Source organism: Symphalangus syndactylus, chromosome 1 (assembly GCF_028878055.3).
Source record: "Symphalangus syndactylus isolate Jambi chromosome 1, NHGRI_mSymSyn1-v2.1_pri, whole genome shotgun sequence".
NCBI lineage: Eukaryota > Metazoa > Chordata > Mammalia > Primates > Hylobatidae > Symphalangus > Symphalangus syndactylus.
The window spans coordinates 143,270,016-143,283,097 of NC_072423.2; the positions used below are offsets into that span (position 1 = coordinate 143,270,016).

The following is a 13,082-nucleotide window of genomic DNA, read 5'->3' on the forward strand; positions in this document are numbered from 1 at the left end:
GACCTGGAAATTTAGTATAAGTGGTGAGGTACATGCCTCAAAATCAGAAAACAGGCAGAGTTGCATAAGCTAAGTCTCAGATTTCTTATCCATAAGATGGGGATAAAAGCACTTACTTTATATTTGTAGGAAAAATGCATATTGACTTTCCAACACCCAACTTAAAGACATCTGGAAAATAATTCATTTGCATTCTGGTAATTTATTACATTATTTCAGACACGACTTGGGTTATGATATCAATGCAGTTTTTTTTAGGTAGTTCATTTATTCAATTAATATTCATTGAGTGCTACTACATGCCAGACATTGCTCTAGCTGATGACAATATGGCAGTAAACAAAACAAAAATCTCTGTCCTCATGGAGCTTGCATTCTAGTTAGAGGGAGACAGATGTTAAACAAATAAAAAGTAAAATATGTACTACATCAGGTGGTGATAGTGTTTGGAGTCAAGTGAAGTAGAGTAAGTAGGATAGGGAGTATGTTCTGAGTCCTACCTTATATCTATCTTGTATATGTTATAGGAAGGCCTCACTAATAAGTTGCCATGCAAGCATTTGGGTGTGCCACATGGGTATCTGGGAAAGAACATTCCAAACAAAGGCAGCAGTAAGTGCTATGTCCCTCAAGGAGAGTATACTTGGCACGTTTGAAGTCCAGAAAGAAGGCCAATGTGATTGAAGCACTGTGAGAAAACAGGAAAGTGGTAGTATGTAAGATGGAAAGTGGTAGTATATAAGATGCGCTGGTTGGATCAAAGTAGCCTTGTGGTCTGTGGTGAGATCATTGACTTTGGGCTGGGCATGGTGGCTCACGCCTGTAATCCCAGTACTTTGCGAGGCCAAGGTGGGTGGATCACCTGAGGTCAGGAGTTTGAGACCAGCCTGGCCAACATGGTGAAACCCCAACTCTATTAACAATATAAAAATTAGCCAGGCATGGTACGCACCTGTAATCCCAGCTACTCAGGAGGCTAAGGCAGGAGAATCGCTTGAATCTGGGAGGTGGAGGTTGCAGTGAGCTGAGATTGCACTACCGCACTCCAGCCTGGGCGACAGAGCAAGAATCCATCTCAAAAAAAAAAAAAAAAAAGATCATTGACTTTAATTCTGAGTGGAGTGGGGAGGGCGGAGTCATTGGGGGGATTTGGGGGCCAGAAGTGACATGCTCTGATTTTTTGGAGATTAGATGGGGGATAGGAGAAAGCAGAGATACCAGTGACAAGGTGACTACAATAATCCAGATGAGAGTAACCTGGAAGAAAGCAGAAGTGGAAAGTAGTGAGAAGCGGTCAGATTCTGGGTATCGTATATTTTGAAGGTAAAGCTAATAGGATTTGCTGGTGCATTGAGTATGTGGTAAGAAAGAGAAAAATCAAATTGACTGTAAGATTCTTTGGCCTAAGAAAACTAGAAAGATGGGAATGCCATTTACTGAGATGGGGAAGATTTGGGAAAGGGACAGTGTATATTGGGACAGAGAGAACATAAGTTCCTTTTTAGACATGACATATTAAGATGCCTATTAGGTATCCAAAGTAGATGAGGCTGAGAAGCAACTACATATAAGAATCTAAGTTCAAGGGACAGGTCTGAGCTAGTGACATAAATTTGGGAATCACTGTCTTAGTCCATTTGTGCTGCTATAACAGAGTACCTGAGATTGGGTAATTTATAAAGAACAGATATTTATTTCAGAAGTCAGGAAACCAGAATAATGGAAAGATTGTCTTTGTAGATGTTGAAGTCACCAAGAATGTTGCCAAGAGTCACGTTTAAAAGAGTGATAGTGAGTCAGGTGTCAAAACCTTCAAGGAATGAGGAGAAGCAGGGGACCCCAGAGGTCTACAGATAACTACAGTATGATGGCAAGTCAAGTAATTGTGAATGTTCTGGAATATTGAAATTTCTAAGTCAAGTAATTGTGAATGCTCTGGAATGTTGAAGTTTCCAAGCCAAGTAATTCTGAATGTTCTGGAATGTTGGAGTTTCCAAGTCAAGTAATTATGAATGTTTCGGGTGTTGGTAACAATTAGGTTGGCTATACGAAAGTGTTAATATTCAAATACATTTTATCTACAAAAATGGTAATTTCGTATCTTCAACCAAATAGAACATGTGTAAAATAGGCTTCAGTTAAAGCTGCCTTTATAAGTCTATATATATAAGGGGACTTCAAAAAGTCCATGGAAAATGCATGCTATAAAAATAACTATGTATGATTTCAAAATTTGTTTGCACCAAAATAAACTCAAACTATCTTACTGTAATATGTCTCAAAGGATCTAGCTGGAGGTAACAGGAAGGATAGATTGTCAGTTAGAAAAAAAGTCCCTATCTGAGCAACACAAATTCTGTAAAACTGAAGCAAGAATATCAAGTTTATGGTAAAGCTTGGGTAGAAGAACAGTGAAAGCACTAATGCTTTACAAAAAGCTTATGGGGACAATGCCCCAAAGAAATCAGCAGTTTACAAACAACTCAATTTAAAAAGGGATGAGACAACATTGAAGATGAAACCCACAGTGCCAGATCATTACATCAATTTGTGAGAAAAAAATTCATCATCTTCATGCCCTAATTGAAGAGGACTAACAACAGCACAAATAACAGCCAACAGCATAGACATCTCAACTTGTTCAGCTTACACAATTACAAGTGAAAAATTATAGTTGAGCAAACCTTCCACTCAATGGATGCCAAAACCATTACACCCAGATCAGCTGCAGTCAAGAGTAGACCTTTTAAATGAACATTTTAAACAAGTGAGATCAGGATGCTGAAGCATTTATTTGAATAACTGTAACAGGATGGCTTTACCAGTAGGATCCTGAATACAAGGCACGATCAAAGCAATGGCTTTCAAGAATTGCAAATGGTCCATTCAAAGCAAAAGCAGACCAGGCCAGGTGCGGTGGCTTACACCTGTAATCCCAGCACTTTGGGAGGCCAAGGCAGGTGGATCACTTGAGGCCAGGAGTTTGAGACCAGTCTGGCCAACATGGTGAAGCCTCATCTCTACTAAAAATACAAAAATGAAGCCAGGCGCAGTGGCTCATACCTGTAATCTCAGCACTTTGGGAGGCCGAGGCAGGTGGATCATTTGAGGTCAGGAGTTTGAGACCCTCCTGGTCAACATGGTGAGAGCCTGTCTCTACTAAAAATACAAAAATTAGCCGGGCGTGGCGGCACACACCTGTAATCCCAGGGGCTCCAGAGGCTGAGGCATGAGAATCACTTGAGCCTGGGAGGCAGAGGTTGCAGTGAGCTGAGATGGCACCACTGCGCTCCAGCCTGGGTGACAGAGCGAGACTCCATCTCCAAAAAATAACAATAAAATAAAAATATAAAAGTACAAAATTAGGAGTGGTGGTGCATATCTGTAATCCCAGCTACTTGGGAGGCTGCGGCAGGAGAACTGTTTGAACCTGGGAGGTGAAGGGTGCAGGTGCAGTGAGCTGAGGTTGTGCCACTGCACTCCAGGCTGGGTGACAGAAAAAGACTCTGTCTCCAAAAATAAACAAAGCAGTCAAGAGCAAAGATTGTGGCAACGGTTCTTTGTGATGCTCAAGGCATTGCACTTGTTGATTTTTCTGGAGGGCCAAAAAATGACAATATCTCCTTTTTATTAGAGTATTTTGACAAAGCCAAAGCCTTAGCAGAAAAACACCCAGGAGAGTCACCAGAGAGTCCTTCTTCACCATGACAATGCTCCTGCCCATTCCTCTCATCAAACAAGGGCAATTTTGCAAGAGCTTCCACAGGAAATCTGACTTCTTTTTGTTTCCTAATCTTAAAAAATCTGTAAAGGACACCCATTTTTCTTCACTTAATAAAGACTGCATTGACATGGTTAAATTCCCAGGACCCTCATTTTTTTAAGGATGGACTAAATGTCTGGTATCATCGCTGACAAAAGTGTCTTGACCTTGATGGTGCTTATGACTTGGGAGGCTGAGGCAGGAGAATGGCGTGAACCCGGGAGGTGGAGCTTGCAGTGAGCCGAGATTGCGCCACTGCACTCCAGCCTGGGCAACAGAGCCGAGACTCTGTCTCACACACACAAAAAATAAATAAAAAGAAATAAAGTTTATACTTTTTATCCTTTAACTTCATCTTCCATGAACTTTTTGAAGTCCCCATATATATATATATATATATATATATATATATATATATATATATGTGTTATATTCTTTTTCAGTTGCAAACTCCATGAGATATGGAATTTGTATTTCACTGCATGTGTATCTTCCATAGCACCTAGAAACCTGCTCTTCATTTAATGGTCATTTAGTACTTTCTATATACACAGTATTACTATAATTGTTATTGTTGGCTTCTGCTGTCATTTCAGGGTGACTGTCATACTCCTCACCTTTCTGAGCTTGGAAACAATTGAGAAATATACACAGGCATTAGAAATACACACAGATTAGATTCTGCTTTCTTGCTCATTAAGCTGAAACAGAGAAAACAATTTTGACCTGAGGCCAACATGTAATTCCAACACCTTCTACTTTGGAGTAAGCTTGTGTACTCAGTCATTAGACACATGCAAATGACTTTTCAGGGGCACAGCCAATTTCTAATAGGAGGGAAGTGAGCTGAGGGCAGGGTGAGGATGGAGGCGTAGGGACCGGATGTGTACCCTGGTGGCAGGAGGTGCTTATAGGCGCCATTCCTTGACTACCTTCTCTCTCCATCTCCCAGAGCTCTCATTTTAGAGTGCTTTCTTCCAAATCTTCACAGCCATTACGTTATAACGTCATGATTTTAAAGTTTGTCGGTGATGTGCTACTTTGGGAAGACGTGGTCAAAGGTAGCAACTACTTTCACGTCCACTCTTGTCATCCAAGGCTTGCTGCAGTGGGATTACCACTGTGGGCAGGCAGATCTACCACTGTGGGCAGGCAGATCTACTACTGTGGGCAGGCAGATCTGAATGAGAGCGCCAGAAGAGAGGCCAGGCCATGCACGTTCTGTGACCTTTTCAACTATTTACCAATTAGATACATCTCTCCTTCTCTAGGGAGACATGAATGGAGGAGAATGCAGAGAAAGGTGGACGTTTTCTTCCGAAAACATCTGATGCTAGATCCAGGTTTTGTGACAGCTGAATCTTATGCAATTTGAGTGGTCCTCCTTAAGGAAAAGAATACAAAATTACAAGTATAAAACTTGGTAAAAGGCTGGGAAGGGGCATGAGCAAGCGAAGGTACTAAAACTTAAGGTTCATAGATTTGTTGTACATCCTTCTCTTAGCAAAGGAGAAATGTCTATTTTTATGTGTGTATCAGTTAGGATGCTCTCAGATACAATAATTTAACTTGTAAGCAAACCAACTTGTCCAAGATTCAATAACAGACTAGTGGCTGATGTAAATGAAGAGTCCAGTTGTTGGACAGGATCTGTGGTTGGTTGATCTAGCATCTTGACAATGTCATCAATGACCCAGTTTCTTTCCATCTTTCCACTGTGCAGTCCACAGTATCAGTTTCATCTTAGGCGGCTCCCTTCAGGTTTATAGCATGCATGCCAGCAGCAATGGAGATTCCTAGCTTCCTCTTTCATATTAGAAGAGAGAAGACAAGGCCGAGCATGGTGGCTCACGCCTGTAACCCCAGCACTTTGGGAGGCTGAGGCAGGTGGGTCACCTGAGGTCAGGAGTTCGAGACCAGCCTGGCCAACATGGTGAAACCTCGTCTCTACTAAAAATACAAAAAATTAGCTGGGCGTGGTGGTGGGCGCCTGTAATCCCAGCTACTTGGGAGGCTGAAGCAGGAGAATTGCTTGAATCTGGGAGGCAGAGGTTGCAGTGAGCCAAGATCGGGCCACTGCACTCCAGCCTGGGTGACAGAGCTAGACTGCATCTCAAAAGAAAAAAAAATAGCATTACTGATTCCCAAATGGATGATGTTGAAGTTGTTTATACAATTGACATTCAGAAATATATTCCATGCTATCAGTTTTTTAGCTTTTATAATTCTTCAGGTGAAGTAAATGAGCAAGCACTGAAGAAAGTATTATCAAATTCACAAAGAATGTGGTAGGTTGGTACAAATTCCGTCATCATTCAGATCAGATCATGACGTTTAGAGAAAGGCTGCTTCACAAAAATTTGCAGGAGCATCTTTCAAACCAAGACCTTGTTTTTCTGCTATGAACACCAAGTATAATAACAGAAAGCCGCTCTACTCATCGACTGGAACATGCCTTATATAAACCTCAAAAAGGACTTTTTCACAGGGTACCTTTAGTGGTTGCCAATCTAGGCATGTCTGAACAACCAGATTATAAAACTGTATCAGGTCCTCTATGTCCGCTAGTTTTAGCCGAGCAGTACAAACACACAGCTCTAATTTTTTTTGAAGAAGATGTACCCTTAAAGGAGGCACATAAATGAAATGTATGCTTCATTTCAAGAGGAATTAAAGAGTATATGCAAAAAAGTGGAAGACAGTGAATAAGCAGTAGATAAACTAGTAAAGGATGTAAACAGATCAAAACAAGAAATTGAAAAAAGGAGACGAGCCCAGATTCAGGCAGCACGAGAGAAGAGCATCCAAAAACCCTCAGGAGAACATTTTTGTTTGTCAAGCATTAAGGACCTTTTTTCCAGATTGCGAATTTCGTCATTCATGTGTTATGTCTTTAAAAAAATAGACATGTTTCTAAAGGTAGCTCTAACAACAACCACCATCTCGATGTAGTAGACAATCTGACCTTAATGGTGGAAAACACTGACATTCCTGAAGCTAGTCCAGCTAGTACACCACAAATGGTTAAGCATAAAGCCTTAGACTTAGATGGCAGATGTGGGCAGATTGGGAGGTCAGGAGATCGAGACCATCATAGCTAACATGGTGAAACCCTGTCTCTACTAAAATACAAAAAATTATCCGGGCGTGGTGGTGGGTGCCTGTAGTCCCAGCTGCTCAGGAGGCTGAGGCAGAATGGTGTGAACCCAGAAGGCGGAGCTTGCAGTGAGCCGAGGTCGTGCCACTGCACTCCAGCCTGGGCGAGAGAGGAATACTTTGACTCAAAAAAAAAAAAAAAAAAAAAAGTGATCACGGCTGTTAGACACACAAGACAAACCATCTAAAACAGATACTGATAGTAGTAACCAATAAAAAAAAAAGCATCCAAAATGAGCAGCCCAGAAATAGATGAAGAGATTGAAAAGATGAAGGTTTTAGTGCATATTCACGGTCTCCTACATTTTGATCCTTTTAACCTTAAAAGGAGATGTTTTTAATTTGGCTGATGGGTAAAAAACATTTCCATTGGTTTTTCTTTTTTTTTTTTTTGAGACGGAGTCTCGCTCTGTCGCCCAGGCTGGAGTGCAGTGGCGCAATCTCGGCTCACTGCAAGCTCCGCCTCCCGGGTTCACGCCATTCTCCTGACTCAGCCTTTCCAAGTAGCTGGGACTACAGGCGCCCGCCACCACGCCCGGCTAATTTTTTGTATTTTTCAGTAGAGACGGGGTTTCACCGTGGTCTCGATCTCCTGACCTCGTGATCTGCCCGCCTCGGCCTCCCAAAATGCTGGGATTACAAGTGTGAGCCACCGCGCCCAGCCTTCCATTGTTCTTACTAGGTTGAGCTACTTGCAGTAATACAGGTAAGTTCATTTGTTTCTACTATGTCCACCTGTTTGCAGTAATCCATAGCTAAATCTTAGTGCATTTATTTTACAAAGGACTTTTTCAAATATCAGATGCCTTTATTTCCAAACCTTTTTTCAGCTTTCATTAAGTTGTTGAGGGAAAGTGTTACACAGACACATTCTTTAGAATTGGAAAAGTGAGGCTAGGCACAGTGGCTCACAGCTGTAATCCCAGCACTTAGGGAAGACAAGGCAGGATTGATTGAGGCCAGGAGTTAGAGACCAGCCTGGGCAACACAGTGAGACCCATCTCTATTAAAAAATAAAAGTATTAGAAAAGTTAGAATAGCGTTATTTTTACAATGTGGAAAGAAATTTATATGAAATTTATCTGAGTCATTAAAATTATCCTTAAGTGATAATTTTTTATAAGTACATTATGGCTAGAGTTGCCAGATAAAATGCTGGCTATCACGCAGTACATTTGCAAAACATGATCTAAAATTTAAATTTGTCCTACATTTGTACTTGCTAAATCTGGCAGCCTTATTACGCAATTATAACGCAACACAAACGGTAATATCTCCCCTAGTTTAGAGTCCTTTCCACGAAATTTAGCAAATCCTTAATTTTGAGTACAGTACAAGCCTGGTAATCCAGTGTGTTTGCGATAGGCCAGTGGAACTCAGAACTGATAGACACATACATACATGTCTATCACATTCAATGTCTATTAGGTGTAAATCATCTTTTTATGTAAAAGACACTACTGGTTTGAGGATAGACTTGTCTAGGAATATTTTGTCCTCCTGTGACAACATCACTATGCATCCCAATGTAACATTCCTACAAAGGGAAGATCTCTGACTAGGCATACTTACATTTGCTAGTTAGAAAATCATTCTGAGCAGTTTTAACTCCACTCAGTTGAATGGTGTATTACATTGTATGAGCTATTTGTGGACCAGATATAAATGACAATCACACAGAACCACTTTCATTCAACGTATGTAAAATGTGATGAGTGTTAACATTTTAAATAAGTGATCTGCTTAATGAACATTGATTGGTATGAAGGGGAAGTGTCATTCTTTACCTCACTCCTGAAACACTTTTCTATCCAAAGGTTGGTTTGAGTCAGTATTGGCATCATACAACCACTTAATATAAAGGAAGTTTACTGGTGGTAATGTGATAGAATTTATTCCCAATATCTGATGTTATAAACTTTAGGGTCCCTGAAATATGCAGGATCCTTGTATGTAACTGGCATAAACCCTCTAAAGAGATAATTAAATTTCTTGACAAAGCATAATGAGCAAAATTTCAGTTAGCTCAATTCAGTTGTTGAGGTGCTCTTTCTTACCCATTATCTGAGCTCTCTTAATTGCTTTTGTGATTTCTGTTTCTTCCCACAAAGACCTGTAAAATAAAAAGCTTCCTTATTCATAAAAATGTCAATATTTAAAGTTTAAAAAAGTTTATTTCTCAAACTGAAACATTATTTCTCTATCTCTTGACCTTTTAGTACACATTTTTGTATATTCAGTTTTACTAAATCAAGTCAAACCTGTTCCAGGTAATGTGATGTTATACACGATAGGTTTCATTTAGGGTGGGGTGGCTAGGTTGCAACTGTTTTAAATCAAGGCTCCACCTCAGGAACCTAGGAATGTTAGGTAGGAGATTAGGAAGTCCACAGCTTGCCAAGAACTTCAGCTATTCCATAAACAATCTGATTACGTATCTCTACTCTTGCACACTAAACAGGTTATCCAAGTCTTAAACTTGATGCTTTTGTGCAGTATGAACCACCCTTTCCATGGACATAATCATGCATTTGTACATTTAAATACTATTTTCTATGAACAGATCAGTATGCCAAAAAACACTGCAAAGTCCCCTACACACACCTTGCCTTGACATCTGTATATTTCTAGTGTTAAAGAATGGTGTAGGCAAAATTAAAAAAAAAAAAGATATGTGTAAGAAAAAAAAGATATACATGAAATGGTTTAATTTTAGGGAAGTAGATTACATTTTATCTGAAAAGAGTATCAATAATATATAATAGACCTTTGAAAGTTAGATGCATAGTTCTATGAAAGTGGTGCCTAAGAATAGTATGTCAATTGACAAATTTTTTCCATAAAGAATCTTATTTTGCTAGACTACCTAATCACCAATTAACATCCTCTAGTAGGGAAAAAAATATTCTTGGTGACATGTTTAAATCGCTCTCAAGAGTACTGAAGATGGATGATCTTCCAATCAAGTAGATATTTGATTTAGTAGTAACAACTAAAAAATGGGAATCCTATTCTTAGCACACTTATTTCAAGCTCCAAGGTAATTCCATAGATTCAACATTTAACACGTGCATTCAACATTACACATTTTTTTCCGGAGTGAAATGGCTCTGAATGCCTTACAGAATTTGCCCGGCTCTCCTTAACTAAATACTTTATTTATTAATACTTCTTTCTTCTTTTCCCCTTGTTCTTTCTGTGCCAGACCCACACACGTCTGCTGTAACTGAACATGCCAGGCACATTCTCCCTTTTAAGCCTTTTAACAACTGCTGTCTCTGCCTAGAATACTCTTTCTTGGCCACACACAAAACTGCCTTCCTGGCCTCCCTCAAATGTCTGCTCAAACTTCACCTCCTTAATCATGTCTATCTGTCCCTCTTATTTATAACTGTGACTCTGCCACTTCTGATCTCCACACTTGATGCCCCTGGCCTCCCTTTTTCTCCACAGCATTTATCCCTAACATCCCATGTACTTTCTTTAGGTATTATGTTTATTGCCCATTTCTTACCTAGAACATAAGCCTCAGGGTGGAAGAAGTTTGTCTTTTTGTTGTTGCTCACTGCTTATCCCCAGTGTCAGGAGACATGCTTGGCGCATTGTAGGTCCGCAGTATTTTTTGAATTAATAACGAATATTTCTACCATCTGCTAGCTTACTGTTCATGCAGGAGCTCAAATGTGCTTCAAGCATGTGGTATGTTTCAAAAGACAAACTTCCTCCTTAAGGAGCACACTCATCTAGTCCTCCTTTAAAAAAAAAAAAGGAAAAAAAGCAAAACAAAACATCACCTTCTCATTTCCCCACCTCCAAGAAAAAGAGTGTTGAGTTTTCTAAAGAAATAATACAAATGGATAAAAGTGCAATTTGTTGTCCTTTCTCTCATATGCAAAAAAAAAGAAAAGAAAAAAAATACAGGGAGATTTCGGCAGCGTGCTGAGCTTCATCAAAGCATTAAAACAATGCTGCTTGAGACGTCGGAGGCTCAACCAGGAAGTGCAACCCAGAGGGCAGGATTTCCTGCTGGACTTTGAAATCCAACCCGGTCACCTACCCGCGCGACTGTGTCCACGGATGGCACGAAAGCCAAGCAAGTTCCCCTGCCGAGCTACTAGCGTCCGCCTCCTCCAAAGCTGAGCTCTGCTCCGCCCACCTGAGTCCTTCGCCAGTTAGGAGGAAACACAGCCGCTTAACGAACGGCTGCATCGGGCTGGGAGAGAAAGTTCGCGGGTCCCACCGGGCCTCCTACCCAAGTCTAAGCGCGCTTTTCACCGAGGCCTCAATTCTGGGATTTGGCAGCTTTGCTGTGAAAGCCCAAGTGGGTAACCAACAGCCTGGAGGACCCGAGTGGATTCGATTCTCTCTCACTCCTCGGCCACTCAGCCGCTCCTTGTCCCTGACCCCGCGGTGGGGATGAATAACTCAACTCATTTCGGGCCCCTTTCCTCAGAGGGCAAAGATGGGTCGGGGTGGGATGTTACATTGGTGTTGAGACTCTTTGGATACGTTTCGTGGGTACCGAGGACGCCTGGGTAGGCGGGACAGGCTGCAACCGCCTGCCAGAGGCTCCCCAGCGAGGCGGTGCGGGTGAGGCTCCCGGCCCCACCCACGGGGCGGGGCTCCGGCTCGGTCCGACCATTACCCGCGGTGGGGGAGGGGGATGGATCACGCTACGCGCCAAAGGCAACCGCGACTCTCCTTCTGCGGGCAGCCTGGAAGGCTCTTTCTGTTTCTCTACGCCACCCTTTTCGTGGCACTGAAAAGCCCCGTCCTCTCCTCCCAGTCTCGCATCCTTCGAGCGCTCCCCCCACTGCCTGGAATGGTGCGGTCCCAGGTCGCGGGTCACGCGGCGGAGGGGGGCGTGGCCTGCCCCCGGCCCAGCCGGCTCTTCTCTGCCTCTGCTGGAGTCCGGGGAGTGGCGTTGGCTGCTGGAGCGATGCTGGGCCGGAGTCGCGTCGCCTTAGTCCTCCTGGCTGCAGCCGTCAGCTGTGCCGTCGCTCAGCACGCGCCGCCGGTGAGTGAGCTTGAGCCGAGGCGCGGAGAGGGGCGTGCAGATGGGAGCGCGGATGGAGGCGCAGGTGTGGCGGCGCGAGCGGGTACAAGGAACACCCGGTGCTGGGCAGCGTCTTTACGGGGGTCTGTGGTTTCGTGCACAGGGGTGTGGGTGCAGAGCGGGCTGGCGAACCCCGTGCTCGGTAGATTCGGTTCTACCTGCAACTAGAACACCTTTAAAGGAAATCCTAATCTCTGCAGGATACCTGGGTGTGATTCGCACATTCTCAAATTTGAGTGAGTGTACTTGAATAACCAGTTCCAGGCCTTTGCATTTTGAACTGTTTAAATAAAATGTTCTGGTGGACCTGTGTGCGTTACTCAATCAAGGACAGACTGCCTGATGGTCAGGTGCTTTCTCCCGAAGAAGTTCAGGAGCTGAGCACAGGATACTGCAGGGCCCTGGGAAACGCTGAGTGGTCCCAAGCCTGGGCGGTGCGAGCAGCCAGAGCAGGCCCCAGAAGGCCCACTGTGGCCTTTTGCACCCAAGTCATGGGATCGCCTGTCCCGTGGCTCTTTCCCACGAGCAAGTCACAGGGCCACGGACTTCCTAACTGCAAGAGACAGTGAGGGACGAGCGTGACTCTTTCGTTTTACAGAAGAGGAAGTAGACCTAGAGTGAGAAAATATTTAGCCAGAGGTTACACTATTGTTTACTCAACATGCCTAACGCCTGAGCCTCTTGACGCCCAGTACTCTTTCATAATTCATTTCTTTATAAAGCAATCAGACTGCGTTTGTCTTTGCCAACAGATCGGATAAGTAGGAACCTGGCCCATCTGGCCTGAGGCTAGATGGTGATGGTCTTGAATAGCTTAGGTAGGTTATTGAAAGTGGAAGCAAGATGTACATTCTCTTCTTTTATACCTGTAAGGAGAAATTCTTTAAAATTATGGTGGGATATGACTTAGCCATTAAAATTGATATAATGTTCAGCAGATAAAAGTAGAATCCAGAATAGTATATACAGTTTTTCCTGTAATAGGAAAATACACAGAACATATATGTGGACACGATTGAAAGGCCTTAAAATAAAATTGCTCTACTGTGGGTAGGGAATTAATTTGCTTGAGGGTAGTTGGTATTATGGGAGTTCTGAAAGAATTTG

At 42.5% G+C, this 13,082-nt stretch overlaps 1 protein-coding gene and 1 pseudogene across 2 annotated transcripts in view; both read left to right on the forward strand.

The window, feature by feature from the left end:
- Positions 1 to 5,884: 5,884 nt before the first annotated feature.
- Positions 5,885 to 7,229, forward strand: LOC129489258 (BRCA1-A complex subunit Abraxas 1-like; annotated as a pseudogene).
- A 3,725-nt stretch (positions 7,230 to 10,954) lies between these two features.
- ASAH1 (N-acylsphingosine amidohydrolase 1) overlaps positions 10,955 to 13,082 on the forward strand; it is a 28,846-nt gene continuing 26,718 nt past the window's right edge. The window contains exon 1 of one of the 2 annotated variants that reach the window (XM_055286939.2): positions 10,955 to 11,240. Coding sequence is in view for 1 of the 2 variants with exons in the window: in XM_055286931.2 (XP_055142906.2) it covers positions 11,583 to 11,936 (354 nt within the window). In the remaining variant the exon portion in view is untranslated. Of the gene's footprint in view, positions 11,241 to 11,486; positions 11,937 to 13,082 lie in introns of those variants that run through there. The other variant, XM_055286931.2, reaches the window with a different exon arrangement.